This window comes from Malus sylvestris, chromosome 8 (genome assembly GCF_916048215.2).
Source record: "Malus sylvestris chromosome 8, drMalSylv7.2, whole genome shotgun sequence".
Lineage (NCBI taxonomy): Eukaryota > Viridiplantae > Streptophyta > Magnoliopsida > Rosales > Rosaceae > Malus > Malus sylvestris.
In genome coordinates, this window is record NC_062267.1 from 13,018,365 (window position 1) to 13,043,854 (window position 25,490).

Genomic DNA, 25,490 nt, shown 5'->3' on the forward strand with positions numbered 1-25,490 from the left:
TGCTGATTTTGATGATTCAGGCACCCATACTAGAATTTACACCATTGACGGATCACTTCAAGTATCACCTTCCATTCGAAGATCACTTCCATGGAACCTAGGGGAATGTGACGGGAGGTATCGTCCGGCTGCAAGACGTTAAAGAAAACGCTTCTTGGGAGGCAACCCATGTATTCAAAAAAGGAAGATCTATGAATCGCTTTACAATCAGTTTTGCGTTTCTAAAAACCTTCCCTTTTCTGCATTTCTATTTTGCCTTGATTATCATTTTTATTTGTTGCTTGTTTAATTGTTTTTTGTGTGGGTTTATTTTTGAAACACTGACAGTTATGCAAGGTAATTTTACATTCATAAAAAAAAAAGGAACATTAAGCAGAAAATTACAATAGGGAGCCTTCACAAAGGCTGCTTAGGAGAAGTCTCAGTAGTCGGCGGAGCCTCAGCAGTCGGCGGAGCCCCAGAAGGAGGAGGCAGCGGAGGTTGATCATTTGGAGCTTCAGTACGCGGTACAGCCCTAGAAGACAAAGGCAAATGCTGTTGGAACAAGCCCACAAACCTCTGATGATCAAGTAAGATCTGACCATCAGATTCCTGCATCTGGTCAATTTTCCTCTTCATGTTTGTGGCATAGTTGTGTGCGAGCTTGTGCAATTGTTTATTTTCATGTTTAAGCCCTCTAATCTCCTGCTTGAGACTTATCACTTCAGCCGCCAATGATTCAACTTGACGGGTTCGGGAAAATAGGCGTTGGGCCATATTGGACACGGAACCTACGCACTGCACACTGAGAGACAGAGATTCCTTAACAGCCAGCTCATCAGACCGTTTGGCAAGTAATCTGTTATCTTTGGGAGTGACAAGGTTCCTGGCCACCACCGTAGCTGTCATATCATTCTTCATCACCGAATCCCCAACGGTAAGGGGACCAGTAGGGGATATGAATGATGGGCGCCATATGTTGTCTGGAGAAGGTGGGACTGCTCTTCACCAAGGTTCAAGTCAAAACGACGGTCGGAAGGGCCAGACATTTTTCCGAGGTGTTAAAGAAAGAGGAGATCGGACAAGTCAAGATCGTAGAAGTGCAACACGGGAGTTTTTACAGGAAGAAATTCAAGTGTGCTTTGAACGTCCTGCATACCTCTATAAAAATCAGCACGCGATGGGATTTCAGAGATCGAAAAGGCGAGCTCAGAAATCAAAGAAGCACCGATTCCAGATATCGAAGAGCGCCAGCTTTCTCAAAAGTTGGGCTTGCTCACAAAGCACTGATTCCAGATATCGAAGAACGCCAGTTTTCTCAAAAGTTGGGCTTGCTCACAAACCGCCGATTCCAGATATCGAAGAGTGTCAGCTTTCTCAGCCTCGTCAGCACCCGTCACACGCAAACTCAGCTTTGCGAAAATCACGAAAAATTTGTCGAAGCATCGATCTCAGATAGCGAAGATGCGCCTGTCTCTCTCAGCCTCGTCAACACTTGTCACATGCAGAGAAAGCTTTGAGAAAATCACCGGCAGTTTGTCGAAGCGCCGATTCCAACCATCTGTTTTTCTCAACCTCGTCAGCTTTTAGGAAATCACGAGCAATCTATCGACGATTTCTGTTGAAGTAGAAAACACGTGAAGTTTACTGTTCAATCATCCAACGGTTGCCGACATGAGTGAAAGAACAATAACGGTTATTATTTCCTATAAATGTCGACCTTCACCTTCCATGGCAAGGCAGACATACATAACCTTCCGTCATCTCCGAGAATGCCTTCCCAACAAACCCTCTCGAGTCACTCAGTGTTCCTTATTCCTTGGGGTACCTCTGTAAACAACCCATCCAAAGCAAAAGTATTTCATATCATGAAGGTTGAAAGCAAGAGTATCTCATATCATGCTTTCTCCCTGTCCTTCTCCTTGTCGTTGTTTTAGGACAAGGAGAAAGTGAGTAATCAGCCAGCACTTGGTATCAATCTTCCGATCTAGAACCGACTGCCTGGAACCCCTTCCTGATTGCTTACCTAGCCTTGCTCTCGAGTACTCATCTTCATCATCTTATGCTTTCGCTTCGTCTACCGCATCATAAGGGAAGTGAAAATGATACCTCGAAGCATGTGGAGACAATTTGCCAATTCATCCTCAGCTAGGGATAAGGAGAAAGAAAGCAAGAGGTGGGCACTTGGAAAGATTGAAGAAAGAAACAGACCAACACTTTTACCTCGTGCCTGCCCGCCGTGCAGAAGAAACAAGCAGAGAAGAATGCAGACTGCACAATCAAATCATCCCAGCAGAAGGAGTCTGATTTGAAACCAAGGAACTCTGATATTCCTCGCTCAGAATTCCAAACCAGTTCGAGATCAAAGCTGTGGAAAGTCAACAAGATCATCTATCTCCAAAACCAGATTTGCGTTCTTAAACTCTACTCTGTCTATTTTTTGTTTACTTTGCCATACTTGTCATGTTTATTCGTTGTTTGTTTATTTGCTTGTTTTTGTGTGAGTTTATGCTTGAAACATTGAGGACAATGTTTGATTTAAGTGTGGGGGGGGTAACCATTGTTTTGCATGAAATTCGTAGGAGTTTATCACCCATTACTTCTAATGTTGTTCCTTGCTCTTTTAAGTGTTTTTAAGCTGTTTTGAAGTGTTTTAGTGTGTTTTGATATCAAAATCCGAAAATCTCATAAAAATTTGAAAAAATTGTTTTGAAAAAAAAACCAAAAAGAGTTGTTTTTGTTTGTGTCTTAGGGTACCTTCCAACACAATGATGAGGATTTGGTTTTTAATTACATGACTGTTAAAGAGAGTTATAAACATGGATGAACATTTGATTTACTCTTTGGTGTATGCTTGGTTGTGGTTATAATTTATGAATTCACATGCAATCATAAAGGAAAAATTAGTTTTTGTAACATGCTTGAAGGAAGGAACTCAAACAAACGCTACAACCTTGTGAGACTTGAGCCTAAACATTATTTGGAGAGTTGATAATATGTGCATTATTGTTTTCTAAAGTCGTTGCATGATCTCATTTTTCTTTGCTTGGTTACTACTTAGAAGGCGTTTCATCATTTAGTTCCAAATGCTAGAACTCATGCCCATTTCATTCAAAGCATGATATTGATTTGCATAACACGTATTCAAGATGAAGTTGTGTAGTTACCACCACCAAAGCCAAATTGCCGTGTATCCTACTTCATTATTTGTTTAAGTTAACCCCATTGAGCCTTGTTAGCCTACGTTCTTTGTTAACCCACGTTATCCTCACCTAGCCTAGATTAGGACCATCCATACCCTTGTTCTTAAAGCATAGTAAAGCATGATTCAAATTTAATTCCTTTTGATTATGTATGGCAGAAAATAAGTGTGGGGGAATTTGTTTCTCATGTAAGTAGTGTGCCATAGGCACGGGTGGAAAGAAAGAAAAAAGAAAAGTGTGAAAAGTATGAAAAAAAAAGAGTTGAAAAGATGTGAAAAAGAGTCCTAAAGTATTGTTTGTTGAAGAAGGGGTCCAAAACTTTGAATTCGGCCCTAAATATTTCTTGAATCTTCCCGTCGTGTTTAAAAGTTGATTTCTGCAATCTAAGTGAATTCTAAGTTTCAAGTTCATTACTTTGCTTGCTATTGCTTTAAGAACGTTTGTTATCCCTATCCTTCATTTGTTAGCCAACACCCCAAGCTCGTTACAACCTTTGACTTCAATCTTGAGTGTTATGTGTTTCAATTTGTGGAGTTTGAATTTGGTATAAGCATATGGTGTCACTGGTTCTCGCATCTAAGTAGTAGCATTCCATTCATGAGATCATATCTAAACATGCTTATTAACTCCAGAAATTGCTTTCTTTGTGATGCATATATGTGAGCGTTCGTTTTCATATCTACATCAATCTTCTCACATATAACTAGTATAGGTGTGTAGTCAAAAAATCTGAGTGAAAATTGAGTGCATATCTTGTAAGGAATTGAGCAAATTCTCTAAGGCATGTTACTACATTCAAAACATCGTTTTAATTGGTTAAATGTGAACTAGTAAGTGGTGACTGTGATTAAGTATGTGCTCAAGTGTTAAGTTGACTAAAATCTGTGGGAATGATGATTTTTAACTTGTCATGTGCGTTGGAAATCCCTAAAGCAAATGTTGGAAGGTTTAGGTTGTGTTTTGTTTTCTTTATTTTGCTCGAGGACTAGCAAAAGCTAAGTGTGGGGGTATTTGATAAGCTCATATTTATATATATTTTACATAAAATTCACTTGTCTTTTCTTAGTTAGTTCCTTATATTTTTGAGCTATTTACTACATTTTTGTTTTTTGTGTGATTTATCAAGCAAAGAAAAGAAAAGTAGCACAAGTGAATTATTAAGTAACAAATTCGTCAAAACTACCTGTGCAGATTATCTGACTTTGGAAGCATGTTACAAACAGCTCAGAATGAACACTGAAAGGTACGGATGTCTATTTTCTGAACCAATTTACGGATTGTTAATCTCATTTTTCTAGAAGAAGTTATGGACATTGTAACACTGAAAGGTCAGAAAAGGGCTAAGCAGATTTGGCTAATAAAAAGAGAAAGGCAACACATGGGCGAAGGAAACACACACACATGGGCAGAAAATGGGTGGATTGTTGGCTGAAATAATGAAGAACATGTGTCTGCAAATGCAAAGGAAAAACACACACACATGGGCAAAGGAAACACACACACATGGGTAGGAATTGTGGGTGTTTGGTGGTTGAAATGATGAAGCATGTGTGTGTAAATGTAAAGGGGAAACATGACAACTCACACCCACACAAGATGCACATGCAAAGGAAATGGAGTGGTTCTCTCTCAAGCCTATAAATACCACCTTCCATATTCATCAAAGAGAAGAACAGATTTTCTCCTTGCTTTGGCCGAAACTTCCCACCACCATTCTCTCTAATTTCAGCCAAAAACCACCCCTAGCCACACCACCCATCAATCCTAAACCTTTCCATACCATTCCCCATCCATTCTACACCATAAAAACCACCCAAAACCGTCCAAAACCTCTAATGCCGCTGCTTGCAAGGAAGGAAAGAGAAGGAACATCTTGTGCCGTGCCTATGCCCAAGCCTTGGGAGTGTTGGAGCGTTTCTAGGTGTTTTCTATCTTTGATTTCAATGTTTAAATTAAGTTATCTTTGTGTAATTGCGAGTATGAGGAACTAAACCCCCCTTGGCTAGGAGGGGATTCAAAACCATGTTTATGCTTGCTATATGATTTGATTACTTCCAATTGCGTTTCATAAATTGTGAATTTAATTTACTTATCTCTATGAATTAAAACTAATTTGTGTATGTTGGTTGAGAGTGCACGCTTAATTTTCATGCATAAGTTTGATGTTAGGATATAAGGAAGTTTCACCTAATCGTTATGAACTTATATTCATAAGTAGTAAAGGTTGTTGATCACAATCGTGTTAAGTAAATTCTTGGCATAAGTTTCATGCAATTCATAGTAACGAGTGCCTCGTCAATGCTTATGTTTTTCATAGAACTTAATGATTCTTGCGTGTATCTCTATTATGCAATTCATGTAGGGAACTTGTAGGGAATGTTTTGGGTTGTCGTATGCAATCATTCAACCTAATAACTTGTGGAAAAACTGAGGGTTAATTAGTGCAATTCACGGTTAATTTGGGGCGTTGAGTATTCATGGTTTGTCGAAGAGCAATTGGAAATCATTTTGTATGCAAGTATAACATGTGTGGAGAAGAACCCCTTAGCTAGCTTCTCATCCATTCAATTTGATCAATCTCGTTTTAAAACCTATTTTGTTTTACAAAGTTCTTGTTTTGTTTTAAAATTCGTCTAAAATCAATCCCCCTTTATTTTGTTGAGTCATATTAGTTAGAAATCAATTTAGTTTGTGTTTTTAAGTGGCTTGAGTCAAGTTATAACATATTTTCGTTCAAATTCTTCCTTAGTGTTCAAAACTGCCCAGATTGTGTTTTTAAAGCAGTTTTGAGTCTTTTGGTTTGTTTTAGTGTTTTAAAGTATAGTTTTGCATTCTTTGAGTCTAGTTTAGTGTTTTAAACTTTGTTTTTACGTTTTCAAGTCAGTTTCCAAGTGATTTAGCAATCCCTCCTAATCCCTGGCCTAGAACGATCCCTACTTACATACTTTACTACAATTGATAAAAGAGGGTTTAATTTGTGTGCTTATATATTTCGCATCAACATAGTCTGATCAACCTTACTTCGGCCTTGAAAAATTGTGATCCCACATATGAGAAAGATAAAAAATACTAATTCTATTTTAAGATGGAGTTAATAAAGGCGGAATACTTGACAAATTTTTTGGGCGGATGTTAAGTCATGATGTGGTTATGGCCATTTTCGTAATGTGATTGTGTTTGACACCACGTTCAACACCAATGTGTACGGAATGATGTTTGCTCCTTTGTTAGGAGTTGATAATCATGGTCATAATTACGGATCAAGATGGAGCCATACTAAAGGTACTAGCAACAAACTACTAACAACCTTTCATCGGTACTGGATATGACATATTATTAACAAATTCAATGACAAGGATTACATAGGGGGCATTTTCAAGGATTTGCATAAGTGCATACGTGATATTGAAAGAAAAAAAGACTTTGAGGCAAGTTGGAAAGGGTTGGCAGAAGAACACGGATTGGGTGATAAATCTTGGCTTAAGGACATTTATGGCTTGTGTGCAAATTGGGTTCCCGTATTTTTTAAGCACTTTTTTTTTTTTGTTCAAATGTCGAACAGTATGTGCATAGGAAACACTCTTTGATTGAATTGCTCATTCGCTTTAATCAACCCTTGGACAACAACTTCAAAAAGAGGTGGTTGGTGACCACAATGATGAAACTTGTGTCTCTTCTATGCAACTTCATACACCAATGAAATATTAAATAGCCAAATTCTACACCCGGTTTATGTTTGAAGGTTTCAAATGGAGGAATTGAAGAGTGTGACTTGTTTCTTGAGGGAGAAGTCAGCAGATGGGAATGAGATGGTGTATGAAGTACTTAAGAGACATGCAGGGGTGACAAAGATGAAGACGTTGGTGGTTGATAAGGTCTCAGAATATGCTAAATGCAGCTACAAAGAGATGGAGTTTTGGGGAGTTCCTTGTCGCCACATATTTGCCTATTTGAAAATAAAACAAATAGAGTTGTTGCCTCAAGATTACATAATGAAAAGGTGGTTTCAAACCACCAAATTCGGTATTGTTTTGGACAGGGAAGATGGCAAAGATGCCGACAATTTTGTAGTGCTGAAAAGACCTTAGTTTTCAAGAAATGCTTCAGATTTGATTGACAAGGTGGTGATGTCTATAAAAGGTGGCCAATTCTGCCCGCACTTTGAAATCCTTGGATACAGAGCTAAACTCTTTAGTTGTTGATAACCCTGGTCGAAAAATAAAAGCAAGTGAAAAGGGAGGTAGGAGTTCTCAAACTGATGTGGTTAAAATCCAATTCAAGTTAAAAGCAAAGGGGCGTCCAAAATAAGTCAAAAAGATAAGCGAAATCAATGTTGGAGACACAGCAGTGAGAAGCTGAATTGTCCATTACCAAACACAATGCACACAACGAAAGTAATTATCACTTATGCACTACCTCATTATATTTTAATGGTAGTAATATTTCAAACAAGTTTGAATTGTATTGTAATTTTTCAGGTCTTGTCCTACAGATCCCGAAGAACGAACAGAGGTCACACCGAGCGTCGTTGCCGGTGCTGTTATCGAGACAACTGAAAGTGCTTACCTTGTGCCAACTTCTCAGCCAACTCAAAAAAATAACAATGATGTGACAGCTAGATGTTCGGTAGTGCTAGACACTTGTTACGAATATATGCTCGATGAACGATTAAGCACGTTATGAAAAGTCATTTGTGGCAGGCACATTATTAGACAATCAGTGCTAACTGTCCGGAGTGATATACTTTTGTTTTGCAATGGCCAAAGCTGGTTGTTTTGGAATGTATTGTGTGATAGCACTATTGGATATTGTGATACACTAAATTTGACTTGTGATGAATGTATATGAATTTCTATGATAACTTATGAAAGTTTGTGAAAATAACAGCTGTATCAGTGAATGACCCTTGAAATTAGATACTAATTTTATAGGAACGCATACGTAAATACATCCTGATTTGAAAACGAGTCCGGAGACTTACGTTACAATATACTTAAAAGTGTACAAATTAACAAGACCTAAATCACTAAAAAGGCAAATTTTACACTAAGGATCCTAGAGGGTCTTGTGAGCAGCCTTTATGTAGTCGTGCTCCTCATAGTCACTACCATCTTTGAGGATTTCATCCACATTTGAGGGGAAAATGGAGTCCCAAAGGGTTACCATTGAGATACAAACAAAACTTCTCAAACTCATAATAGCAATAGATTAGCCCAGATCCCTTCCTCGTCGTCCTCCTCCTCCAAGCTCAAATCCGAATTGCTATCCCCCTCCTCGTCTCCCTTCCTCCTCCTCATCCTCCTTTTCCGAGCTCAGATCAAAAGAATTTGAATCATCGTCTTCCTCCTTCCACTCATAGAAAGTTTTGTTGTCAGAGATCGAAGCCGAACAGAGGAGGTGGATTTGATACTGTTCACAAGGTAGTGAAACATCATTGCATGACCAATTAATAATTAATGGGCCTAAATGAATATTAATTATTCTTAAATTCCTTGATTGCAGGGTAAGTTTTCCAATGAGGAATATAATGCTGTGAAAAGGCTTTTTTATGGATTCTGGACAAGGAGATTTAGAATTCAAAAATGAGGTCTCCTTAGTGGCTCGACTTCAACACCGGAACTTAGTCACGCTCCTTTGTTTCTGTTTGGAAGGAGATGAAAGACTGTCCATACGGCTAATGGAAGTTTCCATCAACTCATATTTGGTGAGCATATTTCAAAGACTTTTTTATCATGACTACAATCCTGCTTTTATTTACATTGTTTTTGGACGAGGAATTTTAAAATGATTGAATTTTATTTTCTTGAATTTGTGAATTTTCTTGTTTAGTTAACCTAAAAGAACAATGAAATTTGAATACGAATTTTTTTATTTTTAAACTCTCACTCATGGAAATTTAGAACTTACATCTATTTGCATGAGGAGGTCTCAAATTGCAAGTTTTTTTTTTCTTTTTTTCATGCAGAAATTCTAAATTAAATTTTCATGTTTATAAATCCAAACAATGGAATTAATGCATGCCAATTTATATATTATGCCTTTTGTCAAAATTCCAAGTTTATTTCTCTCATCCAAATAGAGAACATTAAGGGTGGGCATGGTGCGGTTTGGTGCAGTTCCACCCTCAAACTGAAACCGAAAAATATCAACGGTTCAGTTTAGTGTGGTTCCACTTAAATTTACTAATAAAACCATACTGTTCGGTTTACACCAGTTCTGGTTCAGTTCATGACGGTTTATGGTTCCGAATACTAAATCATTTGAGTACCAAATCAAAATGGTATTCAAAGTTTACTTGTTTTTTTCCTTGTTTTTTGCATGCTTGCATTCAAATACTACTTCTAAAATTGTTATACAAAGTTACAAACAAAACATATATTTTTCAAATACTAAATCAAAATGCAAATATCCTTGACACCAAGCAAACAAAAAAAAAAGAAACACAATTCATATGTATAGATACATTGATAATACAAATATACATCTACACATACAGATACATCTACTATGCAGTAAGAATGTTAGTACGAATAAAATAATTTAAGCGTAATAAGGACTTATCAAGAGATTAAAAAAATGCATAGGAAAAAGGGAAAGAAAAAAGCATGATGTAATTGAACACCTTAAAATCATTCTATCCAAGAAAAATATGAAATCAAAACCTGAATGTCAAATTTGGATATCTAGGAGAGAAAATGACCTCATTTTTCAAATATGTGGATTATCTCAATAGGTGAACTGTGCAAGCGAAAGATCTAATCAAGAAGTGCTCCTATGTAGTCACACTAGGTGGAACTAGTTTGGTTTTAACCACTCATTTGATGACACCTGTATACAACTATTAAATTTAATTAATTATTTATAGTCACGATTCAGTTCTAAGCGATTCTACTAACATGAAAACCAGAATTGGTATGGACAGCTCGATCTGGTTCTTGAACCTACGTTGACTTTTTTGGTCAACACAATTTTGTTTTTGATTTATTTTGTTGCGATTCAATTCGGTTTCGCGGTTTCATAGTTTTTATGCCCACCCCTAGAGAACTTTATATACGTCAACATGAAGAAAATGAGGCTTCACCATAAAACCAATTGATATATCAAGAGTAGCCTAATTGCTTACAAACACATGCAAGGTCTGCCTTTTCTCGATGTGGGATTCACTTTCAACATGCCCCCTCACATGTGGGGCATTTTCAAGCCTCACATGTGGGAAATTTTCAAGCCTAACACGTGAAGAACATAAATCAAGTGACGTGGAGCACGTGGGGATTTTGGGCTTCAAGCATAGGATAACTTGGTCTAATACTATGAAGAACTTGAGGCTTCACCATAAAACCAATTAGCAATATGAGGAGTAACTCAACTTTTAAGTCCTTACAAGGGGAGCAACTCAACTTATAAGCCCTTAGAAGGTTTCCTTTTCACCGATGTGGGACTATTTAATTAACCTTCACATTCTTACATGTGGCGAATTTTAAAGCCAAACACGTGGACAACACAAATTAGCTAACGTGATGCACGTTACCATTGGGCTTCAAATTTGGGCCAATTTGCACTGATTTTATTAAGAAGTTGAGTCTACACCATAAAATCACTTGACAATATGGAGAGTAACCAAATTACTTATAAGCACATGCAAGGACCTTTCTTTCTCCGATATGAGATTCATTCTCATCATAACAAACACCATTACATAAATTTAACAAATATGCAGGTCAATCCAAATGCACACGCTTGGATTGGGATTGTCATTACAAAATCATAATTGGCATTGGGCGAGGACTCGTTACCTTCATGAAGAGTCTCCTCTTAGAATCATTCACCTTAACCTAAAAGCTGGAAACATTTTGTTACATGAAAACATGAACCCCAAAATTGCAAATTTCGGCATGGCAAATTTTATTGTGCTTGCTTGATCAAACAAGAGGAGAAACTGTTCAAATTTGTGGAACCTAGTATATGTACACTAAAACCATGTCCCAACTCTGTCCAATTTGTGCTGAAAGGGAGGAGTCCATGGAGCACATGCTACTTATGTGTTTGTGGGCTACCAAGGTGTGGTTGTGGGGTCCTCTTCGCCTTCAAATTAATCGAAGCTCTATTACCACCTTGGCCGATTGGTTGTGCTTGGTTGTCAATCAATATTTGGGTTGTAAGGAGAATTTTGACCGTATTTTGGCTTATGTGATCTTCTCATGTTGGTTCATTTGGAGGGTGGGATAAATCCTTCTCCCTTTTGAACTTTGCATTCTATGGCCATTGCCTTGGTTTTCTTTCAAGAGGCTTCTACTCCTCGGAGTATGATGGCTTCTCTTAACACCGGACACCCTAGAGATATGTTTCGTCTCACTATTTGGTCACCTCCCCCTGTTAATTGGAATAAGATCAAAGTTGATGCATGTTGGAATAGGGACTCTTTGTGTGGACAGATTGGGGTTGTGGCCAGAGATTGGAATTCGGGTTGCAAAAAAGTGCAATGTGTGAGGGTGCATGCTTCTACGGCTGCGATGGCAAAGGCATTAGCGGTCCTGTAATGATGCTTACTGGCGAGAAACTTGCAGCTGCAGGAGGTTTTGTCGCGAGAAACTTGTCTCCGGAGATGGTTGGCTTAGGCTGGGTGGTGAAACCTCCATCTTCGCTTGTGGGTATTTTGAACAAAGATGGTCTCCCATGTCCTGCGTAGGTGGGGGAGTTTTGTCTTGGATATATGGGATGACATTGGGGGCTTGTGTGGCGACATCAATTGTATCCTATTTATCTTTAATCCTATTTCTGGGTGTGCTGGGCACCCTTCTGTTTGCTTCTTGGCCTTGTGCCTTGCTAGTTCTATGAATTGCTTCTTCTACCCAAAAAAAAAAAAAAACTATGATGTATATACACCTTGCAATAGTTACCGTGTTTATGTATGTACGTTGTATATAGATTACGATTTTCATGAGCTAGCACACAATTGATTGACGAATACCATTGCGACGTACAAAGTGCTCTCACATACAAAAGTAGTGCATACTTCTATTACAGAGTGTGTCAACAAATATATCAATTTTGTATGTCTAAATAATACTTTTGTTGATAAAATTTAAGATATTAGCTAGCTTCGAACAATCCAAAAGAACAAGAATCAAGATAATCTAAACTAAACTATAGAACTTTACCATGGTAGTGAATTAATATTTCCCCTTAATCTTGTTGAGGCCCAGCTATCAAAGTTTTGATTAATTGGCAATGCAATTGAAGAACATGCAATGTCGAGCAATAAAAGAATTAGATACTAACTATAAACTGTTCCTTAGAATTAAGTTCTCCTTTCTTGTTGATATTCATGTGCAACAGATTTATGGCTCCAAATATGTATTGGTCATTTTTCTGTAAAGTTTGATATTTATAGTTTTGGGATTATAATTTTGGAGATAATAAGTGGACAGAAGAACAATTCTTTCCAACACCAAGAGAGCGAGATCTTCAAAGCTATGTAAATTAAACAAAATAAGTGTTGGGGCTTCATGGTTTTTAATCATCTTTGGGCTTTGTTTCATCTTGTTTTCACAAATCATGAAGGCATGGAAAGCTTGGAAGGAAGGTACTAATAACAGAAATGCCACATGGCATCATCTGAGTAGTGGAGTTTGTTAATATTGTTAGAAGGGTATTATTGTAATTGGAATATATAGCTATATAAGGGATTGTGTATCTTGTATTTCATTAAGTTTTTGTTGTACTCATTTCTATCAAATTGCTTAATACATTCTTCTTTCCTTTCATTATTTCTCTGCAATTCCTTATTCTATCTTCAAGTGTTAATATGGTATCATCGCCGATTCTGGCTAGTCGCCATTTCCGATCCTGAAGATGCTTTCCGCTGATTTGTTTGCCGCTTGAGTTGGAAGTTCGAAGGTCTGAAAAGTGGGTTGCTGGTTTGAAATCATGCAGTTCGAAGATTTGGGTGAAGTTTGCGTGCTGAATCAGGTGAAATTGTTTTCATTAATGATTCAATATTGTTTAGGTTTCTTGAATCGGGTTTCTTAAATTGGGTTTTTTTCTTGAATCGGGTTTTTCTTGAAATTTTGGTGTGCATGAAGTAAAGGATTTGGGGTTTCAGTTGTTGATGTGTTGATATCAGAAAGTGTCATTCTTTATGAGTATATCTTGGAGTTTCATTCTCTAAGAGTTGAATTTCTTGGTTTGAAGATTACGATTTGTAGAGATGAAGACAGGAAGTGTCATTCTTTCTATATAGATCTTGGAGTTTTATTCTCTAGGAGTTGGATTTCTTGATTCAAAATTATGATTTGTGGATGTGACGATAGAAAGTGTCACTCTTTCTGTGAATCTTGGAGTATCAGTCTCTAAAGATTGTGAAATTCTTGGAGTATCAATCTCTAGGATTAGTGTATTATACTGTGATTTGTGTTGAGTGTTTATCAATGGCGTCTTCTTCGTTTAAAATAGAGAATTTGTTGGGTATGTTGACTATAAAACTCAAGGATGACAATTTCGCCAAATGGGCGTTCCAATTTTAGTTTGTGCTAAGAGGGTATAAACTTTTTGGTCATTTTGATGGTACGGTTGTGTGTACATCAAGATATGTTGTAAGTCAAGAAAATGGGATCACGAAGGAAGTTTCTACAGAATTTCTTAAATGGGAATCGACTGATTTAGCTCTTATCAGTCTGTTACTTGCTACTTTAATAGATGAAGCGATGGAATATGTTCTTGGTTGTAGGACCGCTTTTGAAGCATGGACAAATCTTGTTGAAAGATATGCATCTGTTTCAAAGTCCTGAATTAATCATTTGAAGACATAATTGCATACAATACAGAAAGGCACATATAGTATTGATAAGTATTTGTTGAAATTGAAGAATATTATGGATCAGTTGATTGCTGCGGGGGAAACAATTTCTGATAATGATATAATGATTGCTGGGTTAGCAGGGTTGCCTAAAAAGTATGTTGTTATTAGGACTGTTATCTTGGTGAGAGAGTCTTCGATTACTCTGAGATAATTCTGGGCACAATTGCTTGGCACTGAAAAGGAAATTGAAGGGGAAATGAATATGTTGTCTCACAATATGTCTGCTCTTTTAATGCAAGGTCCTAATTTTAGTCAGATTTCTGGTTCGGGTTTTCTTACATATGGGCACGGATCTAGATCTTCACATGGGGCATCTTCCTCTAATTCTGGTCATATATCTGCTACTACAGGGGGTACAATCATTCAACAATCACATAATTCCTTTTCCAGTCCTCATGGTCAAGGAACTGCTTCTTTTAAGCCTTAGTCATTTGGTTCAAGACATTCTGACATTTATGGCTATGGTTTTGTGGGACAGTCTAACTCAGGACATCAGCAAGGGTTCAAATCTCAGAATTTTGGTTCCAGGTTTAACAATGGTAATCAATTCAAGCATTACAACAACAATTATAGGAGTAATAACTTCAGAGGAAGGGGGTATACCCATGGCGGCAACAATTCCTATTCTACATGGTCTAAACAAGTGCAGAATTGATCTACTTTATGGACGGGCAATATAGAAGCAAGAACATCTGTTGTTGTTGAACATCAGATATGTAATAAAAAAGGTCACGCAGCTGCGAACTGTTTTCACAGAAACACACATAATCCTTCAGCTGGTTTTCTTGTGGAGAGTCAAATTTGTGGAAGAATGGGGCATTCTGCGCGAAACTGTTTTCATAGGGGGAATTATGCCTTTCAAGGTCAACCACCTCCATCATCTTTCTCTGCCATGCAAGAACAACAAACAATCCAAGTGCTACCTCAGGACTCGTGGATTGTAGACTCAGGTGATTCTCACCATATGACTGCAGATGTCACTTCATTAAGTCAAGTTACTCCTTTTCAAGGTTCTGAGAATATAACCATTGGTAATGGTTCCAGTTTACCAATTCAAAATATTGGTTCTACTATAATTCAAACCAATAATCATTCACATATTCTCAGTAAAGTACTTCATGTTCCAAATATCGCCAGAAGTTTACTTTCTGTTAAATAGTTATGTGCAGATAATAATAGCTAGTTTATATGTGATGAATGTGAATTTTTTGTGCAGGACAAGAAGACAAGGGAGATGGTGTATCACGGAAAAAGTAAACCAGAAGAGTTATTTCAGATACCTGTTATGCAGAAGACAAAAGGGTTACAGTTTGTTGCAAGAGATCCAATTACTTACTTGGGAAAAATGGTGAAATCCAGTATTTGGCATCAAAGGTTGGGACATCTTGCTAATGATACTATGAGTGTTATGTTGTAACAGTCTGGAGTTGTACACAAGTTAGATGATATACATACTACTTGTATTTCTTGTGTTCAAGGAAAGATGTCTATGTTACCTTTTCCTGTTACAAATGACAGATGTTTGGTTCCTTTTGAGAAAGTTCATAGTGACATTTGGGGTCCAACACATGTAAAATCCTTATAAGGATACAGATATTATGTACTGTTTGTTGATGAATATACAAGATTTAGTTGGATATTTCCCATGTGCATTAAATCTGATGTATATGAAATTTTTGTCAAATTATACACTTTGATTCAAACTCAGTTTGGGATGTCAATTAAAGGATTACAAATAGATGGTGGGGGAGAATATACTAGTAAGAGATTTACATCATTTTTTTGCTACAAAGGGTTATGAAATTCATTTCATGTCCCTACACTCCTTAACAGAATGGCATATCTAAGAGGAAGCATAGACACATTGTGGATACTGCACTTACTTTATTACATGCTGCTGGTTTAAATAGGGAATTCTGGTACTTTGCATGTGCTCATGCAGTTTTTTTCTGATAAACAAGATGCCATGTAAAATCTTGTCCTTTAGTTCCCCATACTTTCTTCTATATAAGAAGGTACCTGACTTACAATCCCTCAGAATTTTTGGTTCAGCAGTTTTCCCTTGGATAAGACCCTATAATACTAATAAGTTGCAGTTAAGATCAAAGATGTGCATTTTCCTAGGCCATGCAATGGGGTATAAGGGAGTTATTTGTTATGATACATAGTCTAGGAAATGTATTATATCAAGACATGTTGTTTTTGAAGAGTCAATTTTTTCCTGCAAAATTAGGAATGTCTCAGATAAGGGATCAATTTGTGAAGACACTATGTACTCCTACTTCTATCATTGTACCATTTCCGATTCGGATAAATCATACAATTTCTACATCTGGGACTAATAATACAACAGCAACAAATCATGTTGTGTATGATACATCAGAGGTTGAGATATCATCTTCCAGTTCAGGCACACATGTTAGTAATACACCCTAGCTTCAGAATTCTGGTTCTGCATCAAGAACAAGTCATACTCTTTCTGCTTCTAGTGATACACCACTCACACCTCCTTTGCTTCCTGTCCTCGATTCAGCACAACTTCAGGTAATATTACCTATCTCTGAAATGTCTTCTGGTACTGATATCTCTGTATCACATGTTCAACAACAAAGACATCATGGAATGCAAACTAGGCTACAAACAGGTGTAATTTCAAGAAAGAATTATGCAGCTTATCTAGCTACTTTACTTGAAATGAGTTCACTACAATTATTTGATTCCAACTCAGTTGTTTCTTGTCCAAGTGAATTCTCTGGTACAATCTATGGGGTTTTTCCTTTCTAGCTAATATAACAGAAGTTGAGGAACCTAAGACATTCAAAGCTGCATCTTCTAAAGTTGAATGGCAATTGGCTATGCAAGAAGAGTATGATGCATTGAAGACACAAGGGACATGGGTTTTGGTTCCACCTCCACTTAACAGAACTATTGTAGGGAGTAAATGGATATACAAAGTTAAGAAGCATCTTAATGGATCAGTGTCCAGATACAAAGCTAGGTTAGTAGCCCAAGGTTTCACTCAGGAACAAGGTTTGGATTACTTTGAAACTTTCAGTCGAGTTGTGCGACACACTTCTGTAAGAATTATCTTATCCTTAGTTGTCCAATATGGATGGAATCTAAGACAATTGGATGTTAAAAATGCATTTTTACACGGTGATCTTGAAAAGGAAGTCTATATGAAGCAGCCTTAAGGGTTTGTGGATCCTACATGTCCAGGTTATATGTGCAAACTTATCAAGTCTCTTTATAGTCTGAAGCAAGCACCAAGAGCTTGGAATTCGAAATTCACAAGTTACCTGCTCTATCTTGATTTTAAAGTTTCTTTATCTGATACTAGCCTATTTGTTAAAGTGGATGATAGGGATATTATTATTCTTCTACTATATGTAGATGATATCATAGTCACTGGTTCTAATCCCACAAAAGTTCAAGAAGTTATAAGTGATCTTGCAGGAGTATTTGATCTTAAAGATATGGAAAAATTATCATTCTTTCTGGGATTGCATATACAGTACAAGGAAGATGGCTCTTTATTCATCAATCAATCGAAGTATGCAAGAGATCTATTGAAAAAGGCAGCTATGGAGACATGTAAACCAACCACCATACCATCAAAACCACATACACAATTGCTTGAACAACAAGGTACTGCCTTTTCAGATCCTAGTCATTACAGAAGCTTAGTGAGGGCTCTTCAATATCTAACCTTCACTAGGCCAGACATTGCTCATGCTGTGAACATGGTTTGTCAATTTATGACATCTCCCACTGATCTCCACATGCATCTGGTTAAAAGAATTTTAAGATACTTGAAAGGTATACTGGATTATGGTCTGCATTACAAAAAGAGCCTTGATTTCAGTCTAACTACTTACTCAGACTCGGATTGGGCAGCTGATATTAACACTCGAAGATCAATAACTGGTTTTGTGATTTACTTGGGAGATAATCCGATCTCATGGCAATCTAAAAAGCAGTCTACAGTCTCTCGAAGTTCTATAGAGGCCGAGTATAAGGCCTTAGCTCACTCTACAGCACATTTATGTTGGATTAGATCTCTATTTAAAGACATGCATCAAGTGATTTCAACTCCTCCATTACTTCATTGTGACAACTTGAGTGCATTAGCTTTGAGCTTAAATCCTGTTTTTCATTCAAAAATTAAACATCTCGACACTGGCTACCATTTTGTTCGAGAAAAGGTACAACGAGGAGATCTACTTGTTCAATAGATATCCACTAAAGATCAGATTGCAGATGTCTTTACAAAAGGGCTGTATAGTCCAATATTTTTGAAGCATTGCAGGCATCTTGGCCTTGCAGTTCCAGATCAACTTCAGACAACTCACTGATTCAAACTTCACTTGGATACTCCAAGCTTCCTTTGAGGGGGGAGTAATAACAGAAATGACACATGGCATCATCTGAGTAGTGGAGTTTGTTAATATTGTTAGAAAGGTATTATTGTAATTGGGATATATAGCTATATAAGGGATTGTGTAGCTTGTATTTCATTAAGTTTTCGTTGTACTCATTTCTATCAGATTGCTTAATACATTCTTCTCTCCTTTCACTGTTTCTCTGCAATTCCTAATTCTATCTTCAAGTGTTAATAGGTACAACTTTAAAGTTCATGGATCAACGGACTCAAATACTGAAGCAATAAGAAGCATTCAGATTGGATTGTTGAAAGGCCAAACATTTTATTTTATTTTATAATTAAATTTGGCCACAAAGTCCATCCCACTCTAGCATTGCTATCATGAGAAGTGACTTTGAGTAAAATTTATTGATAAACAAGAAAAATACAATATCTCAAGGGGCTTAAGGCCAAACCCTGACCATTAAAGAATTCATGAATAATAGCGCATAGTTCGGAGTCCAAAGAAGAGGCCAAGCCTATTGAACCCGCAAAACAACCCAAAGAATGACTTGTAATCCTAAAAAATACCAACAAATGCAGGCACACCAAGGGAACCTCTTGTAGCACCATCAGTATTTACCTTGATCCAAGACTAAGAAGGCAGGCGCCACAACACCTCAATAATTTTTGGAGCCTTAGCAGGACGTCCATGAACAAATAGCAACTCCATCACTCTTCCAGTACCCTCGGAACCAAAAAAATTTCCACCTAGATCGGGCATGCCCGCGGTCATAGGATCAAATGTTTCATCGTTTCGATTACGGAACTAGCTCCACGCTAGTGCACATTCATGAATCAGCTACACTGTATGTTGTTCTTACTGAAGAAAGATGATGATGAGAATTGTTGGAACTCTTCAAGTGGGGGAGAATTATATGCTCACATTATAGCTTCTTTTGTCGCTATTGTCGTTGTGCATGGCAACTGAATGATAAGGAGAAGATAGGAAGGAAAACTGACGCGCATTTTCTCTGTACTATATATGATATTGGGTTAAGACTCGGAATTTTTCTGTCATGGAAGTTTTCCTCACTCAGGAAATTAAGGGAACACTACCTCAACCTACATGCTCCACTCACAAAGCTCCAACAAAAGAAAATTCAAAGAACTTAGAGAAGAAGGCTTTGGTGTATTTAACACAATACGTTGAAATGAAGGAAAGCTTATTTATTGATATCCCCGATAAGCTACAAATATGTACATATACATGAGTCAAAATAAACAAACAAGAGAGAGCCTTCACAAAGGTTGCTTAGGAGAAGTCGCAGCAGTCGGTAGAGCCCCAGAAAGAGAAGGCACCGGAGGGGGATCATTCGGAGCCTCAGTACTGGACAGAACCCTAGAAGGAGGAGGCATCAGAGGTTGATCATTTGGAGCTTCATTACGCGGTACAGCCCCAGAAGACGAAGGCAATAAATGCCTTTGGAACAAACCCACAAATCTCTGATGATCAAGTAAAACCTGACCATCAGATTCCTTCATATGGTCCAGCTTCCTCTTCATGTTTGTAGCATAGTCATGTGCGAGACGGTGCAACTGTTTATTCTCATGCTTGAGCCCTCTAATCTCCTGTTTGAGACTCATCACTTCAGCCGCCAATGATTCAACTTGGCGGGTTCGAGCAAATAGGCGTTGGGCCATATTAGACACAGAACCTGCACACTGAACACTGAGAGCCAGAGAATCCTTAACAGCTAACTCATCAGATCGTTTGGAAAGTAGTCTGTTATCTTTGGGAGTGAGAAGGTTCCTGGCCACCACCGCAGCGGTCATATCATTCTTCATAACGGAATCCCCAACGGTAAGAGGACCAGTAGGGGAGACGAAGGATGGGCGCCATATGTTGTCTGGAGAAGGCGGGGCTGCCTCTTCAACAAGGTTCAAGTCAAAACGACGGTCGGAGGGGCCAGACATTTTCAAAGGTGTTGAAGAGAGAAGAGGTCGAACAAATCAAGATCTTAGAAGTGTAAGAATGGAGCTTCTACTGGTGGAGATTCAAGTGTGCTTTGGAACTTAATGCCAGCCCCTATAAAAATCTGCACTCGACGGAGCTTCAGAAATCGAAGAGGCGCCTGCTCAGAAATCGAAGAGGCGTTTGCTTTCTCAAAAGCTGGGCTGCTCAGAGACCACGAGGGGCGATCTCAGAAATCGAAGAGGCGTCTGCTTTCTCAAAAGTTGGGCTGCTCAAAGACCACGAAGGCCGATCTCAGAAATCGAAGAGGCGCTTGCTTTCTCAAAAGTTGGGCTGCTCAGAGACCACGAGGGCCGATCTCAGAAATCGAAGAGGCACCTACTTTTCCAGCCTTGGCAGCACCTGTCACACGCACACTCAGCTTTGCGGAAATTATGGGCATTCTGTCGAAGACTTCTGGTGAAGTAGAAAGCACATGAGTCTTACTGTTCAATCACCCACTTCCCACACGCAATAGTAGCTCATGTGTATCACAGATAACTTTGCCAAAGTTCTCTGCCAAAGTTGAGCACGTGAAGCTTGCAGCTTCCACTACATCGCTCTGACCAAGACGGGTAAAAGAATAGCAAAGAAACAGCACTAACAAAGTTTAGACACATAAATTTTGAAGGTCTAGCTATCCCATATTATTACCCATAAGGGTAAAGGAACAGTATCACTGCTGGATAATTGGAAAGTCCCTGTGTGTCAACCTCTGTGCTTCGTGGCAAGGTAGACTAGCAAACATGCCCAACCTTTACTCACATTCGAGAAAACACTCCCAACAAGATTGCTTGCTCCAAAATCGAAGAGGCACCGTCCTCCGAATCTCGAGAGCCAGACTCCCAACATGACTACTTTCTCAAAAATCGAAAAGAGGGTAAAGGAACAGTACCATTGCTGGATAATTGGAAAGTCCCTGTGTGTCAACCTCTGTGCTTCGTGGCAAGGTAGACTAGCAAACATGCCCAACCTTTACTCACATTCGAGAAAACACTCCCAACAAGATTGCTTGCTCCAAAATCGAAGAGGCACCGCCCTCCGAATCTCGAGAGCCAGACTCCCAACATGATTACCTTCTCAAAAATCGAAGAGATACCGCTCTCCGAATCTCGAGAGCCAGACCCCCAGCAGGATTGCTTTCTCAAAAATCGAAGAGACATCGTTCTCCGAATCTCGAGAGCCAGATCCCTGATAGGATTGCTTGTTCGAAAACCGAAGAGGCAACACTTTCCCAACTACAAGAGCCGGATCTTCTTGGATAAAGCTGTCTGTAATCTTCACACGCAACATCAGCTTTCCACATACCACAGACCACTTTTTCAAAGTGCTCTGACAGGGTAAAGGAATAGCATTACTACTTGTTGTTAAGGAGACTCCTATATATGTCAACCTCCATCCCCAACGGACAGACAGACCTGCAAAAATGCTCAACCCTTCCTCATATATGAGAGGGCACTCTCAACGAAGCCTTTCGAAATATTCAGCTTTCTTTCCCCCCGATAATACCTCTGCAAACAAGTTATACTAGAGCAAGAATATCTCATATCATCAGGGTTAAAAGCAAGAGTATCCCATATCATGCTTTTTCCCTGTCTTTTCCTTTGGCCTTGTTCTTACCTGCAAGACAAGGAGAAAGAGAGCAATCAGTCAGCACTTGGAATCAAGCTTCCAGCCAGGAACTGACTGCCTGGAACTTACTTACCTGGCATTGCTCTCGAGTACTCATCTTCAACATCTTATGCTTCCAGGGAAGATACCGCATCTGCCTGAGGAACAGATAGGGCAAGTGAGAAGGATACAAGGAAGCATGTGGAGACAAGCGTAACAGCACACGTGCCGATACATCCATTACTCTGTCAAAGCAAAAGTATCCCATATCAGTAGGGTCGAACGTACTCTAGATTTGATGGACTTGTTTTGACCCTCAAATTCTTCAGTCGGCCTTATACTCTGGAGGAAACCAGAAAACCCTCCAGCTCAGTTCAAGAATAAGCCTGTGGAAAGTTACTTCTTCAAAAGCAAAAGTATCCCATATCATCTCTTCTCATTTTTCTTCTCTTTATCCTTCATGCTGCCTGCAAGATAGGGAGAATGTGAACAATCAGCCGGAGCTCTGATTGCTTACCTTGTCTGTCACCTCTTTCAGCAAATCCCCTAGCTCGGCAACTTGAGAGACTCCTACTACATGGTTTGTATCGCGCTTGACCAAGCCTGAAACTACAAGTAAGCTTCAAGTGAAATTGATACATTACCTTGTGCATCTCCACCAGTTAAAGATACCACCCCTGGATGGAGGAAGAGTACTTCCAGAGAAGATGCCACATCTACCTGTGAGACAGATAAGGCAAGTCAAGACGATACCACATTCCGATACTTAGAAGTTTCGTGATTACGAGATCATTCTCCCACAATATTTCCTAATGTCATTTGTACTAAATCATTCACCTGTACTCACTAAAGGAAAGCTTGAACCTATGTACTTGTGTAAACCCTTCACAATTAATGAGAACTCCTCTATTCCGTGGACGTAGCCAATCTGGGTGAACCACGTACATCTTGTGTTTGCTTTCCTATCTATATCCATTTATATACTTATCCACACTAATGATCGGAGCAATCTAGCGAAGATCACAAAAAGCGACCGTTTTTGCTACCTAGGATATATCGTGCAAGAGAACGGAGAATTAGAGAGATCTCAACCATAGAATAGAAGTTGGATAGATGAAGTGTAAGAGTGCATCCGGCGGGTTGTGTAACCGTCGTAGGCCACTGAAGCTCAAGGGAAAATTTTATAGGACGGCAATAAGGCCAGCGATGTTGTATGGCACAGAATGTTGGGCGGTGAAGCATCAACACGTACACAAAATGGGTGTGGCGGAGACGAGGATGCTTCGTGGGATGTGTGGGCACACAAGAAATGATAAGATTGGAAATGAGGATATTCGAGGTAAAGTAGGAGTGGCCGAAATTGAAGGAAAGATGAGAGAAAATCGGTTCCGGTGATTTGGACATGTGCAAAGAAGGCCTACTGACGCTCCGGTTCGAAGATGTGACTACGGGACAGAGGTTCAGGGCCAAAGGGGTAGAGGAAGACCTAGGAAAACTTTGGAAGAGACTCTAAGAAAAGACTTAGAGTACTTGGTTCTAACGGAGGACATGACACAAAACCGAGCGCAATGGCGTTCTAGGATTCATATAGCCGACCCCACTTAGTGGGAAAAGGCTTTGTTGTTGTTGTTGTTGTTGTTGTTGTTGTTGGTCTTTTGGGCATGTACGTTTTATTCTACATTGTTCAGTGTATGATGCACCAATTTTGATTATTAAATTTTTAACCAAGAATCTAACTACTAAAATACTCGATGTATAAAATGTAACGGAGCATACTAAAAGAATTAAGGATTGAATCATTCATAAAAAATTTAATAATAAACATGTATACACAGCAACATACTAAAAAATCTTCAACGACGCATTTGAGGTCATAGGAAAAATAGTTGACCCATTTCTTTTTTGTCAATAGCTAGGTGGGATTATGAGGGAGAAGGGAAGTGGAAAAGCCTATAACAAGGAAGGCGACAAGGGTGCTTGATTTTCACTAGGACACTAGCCCTCCTCGAATAGTTGGCCTGATTTCCGCTATGACACTAGCTCTCCTCGAGTAGTTGACCATCTGAAAGGAGGCTCCTATTAGTACTTTTCTGTGTTTTTGTTTTTGTTTTTTTTTTCTTTAAACAACTTCCAAAGTTTGTACTACATGTACTACGTACTAAACTATAATCTCTATAATTCTAAAAATCAAATGTTTTACCGCATAGCTTCGAAATTTTTACAAATATCTGGTTCACAATTTTCCCAAAGTGAAGAAGAATCCAACAGATAAAATGCCTACTTGGTGATATTTCATTGATTCTGTATTTTGGCTATCAAGATGGTTCATATACATGGTGTATCAAATTGTAAATCTACATAGCAAAGCAGTTGCCACCTTTTCTAACTACCATTTGAACCGCCGGAGCATCCTCGTTAGAAAAACCAACTGTTTCCCATCTCCTTTGAGCAGATGATCTTGGGAGATTTTCAGGCACAATGGTCTCTTGTGAATTAGGGCTCCATTGTGGGCATATTCTTTTGTCACTCCATTTTTCAACCCTCTGATCACTATATGTCACTCCATTAGCAATGGCCTCATAGTTTTGGTTGCTTACTAGGGTTCCCATTTCCAATCCAATTGCGCAACTCATACCTAAAACGCATCGATTAGTCCATGATCCATGAGCATATTTGTTCCTACACACATAAATATTTGACATAATTAAACACCAAAATGACCTCTTCATGCATAACTTCCGATTGGTCATTATAAAAAAAGAGAGAAAAAAAAAATATTGGATGAGGTATTTCTATTACGTGAGAGTGTTGAATGATCTAACTATTCAATTATAAATTTTCACGATGAATGTTTTGCCACTCAATACTGTCACGTAAACAAGGATAACAAGACAAATTTTGTCGCAACAAATACGAGGCATGAGATTTGGGTTTGATTACACATACCATGCAAGTGCTTGGTTTTTCTTTAAGGGCAAAGAAGGGCTTGAACCATGGTTTTGATTTGAAGGTGGCGGATTGAGGCAGCAATTGAAGTTTGTAACAGTCATCTCTTTCTCTCTCTCTCTCTCTCTCTCTTCTCTCTGAATTTAAGCAATGACAGAAGGAGAGGGATCGTATATATCAAAAGAGGAAGGTGGGTTTGGTTGCATAAGGTTAAAAGAGATGACAAAGACCTCAATGGTGACCCTCTAAAACAAGCCATCTGGGGTTGGACCCTCCATCATGAACCAATAGTTGCTTGCCGTCTCTTGCCACGATTTTCTCTTGTAGATGCGTGTGGGAATGAGTTTCCAGTTCTCAGTTAGAGAGAGAATATATATATTGTTTGTCGCTCTCTTTTTCTGCAGATACATTCAAAAAAATCAACCAACTACTCCTGCAAAACCTCTCTCTTTCAGCAGAAGCTGGTGACAATTAAGCCATTCCACCTGCGTATTAGTATAAGTTGGAACAACAAAA

The 25,490-nt window shown here is 38.6% G+C and overlaps 2 protein-coding genes across 2 annotated transcripts in view; one reads left to right on the forward strand and one right to left on the reverse strand.

Annotated features, from left to right (window-relative positions):
• LOC126631253 (uncharacterized) overlaps positions 1-25,490 on the forward strand; it is a 98,432-nt gene that overhangs the window by 33,245 nt on the left and 39,697 nt on the right. The gene's annotated exons all lie outside the window — the stretch shown is intronic.
• LOC126631252 (protein CHLOROPLAST VESICULATION) lies at positions 24,202-25,174 on the reverse strand. The gene is made up of 2 exons (XM_050301429.1): positions 24,975-25,174; positions 24,202-24,707 (listed from the first exon to the last, which is right to left on the reverse strand). The coding sequence occupies exons 1-2, from the start codon at positions 25,076-25,078 to the stop codon at positions 24,383-24,385; spliced, it is 429 nt and encodes a 142-aa protein (XP_050157386.1). The 5' UTR covers positions 25,079-25,174; the 3' UTR covers positions 24,202-24,382.

Bases quoted from the DNA above. Each gene is read 5' to 3' on its own strand.
- LOC126631252 (XM_050301429.1), bottom strand. From the start codon at position 25,078: ATGACTGTTACAAACTTCAATTGCTGCCTCAATCCGCCACCTTCAAAT. The intron at 24,708-24,974 runs GTATGTGTAATC...TTATGTGTGTAG, and splicing joins AAAAACCAAGCACTTGCATG to GAACAAATATGCTCATGGAT.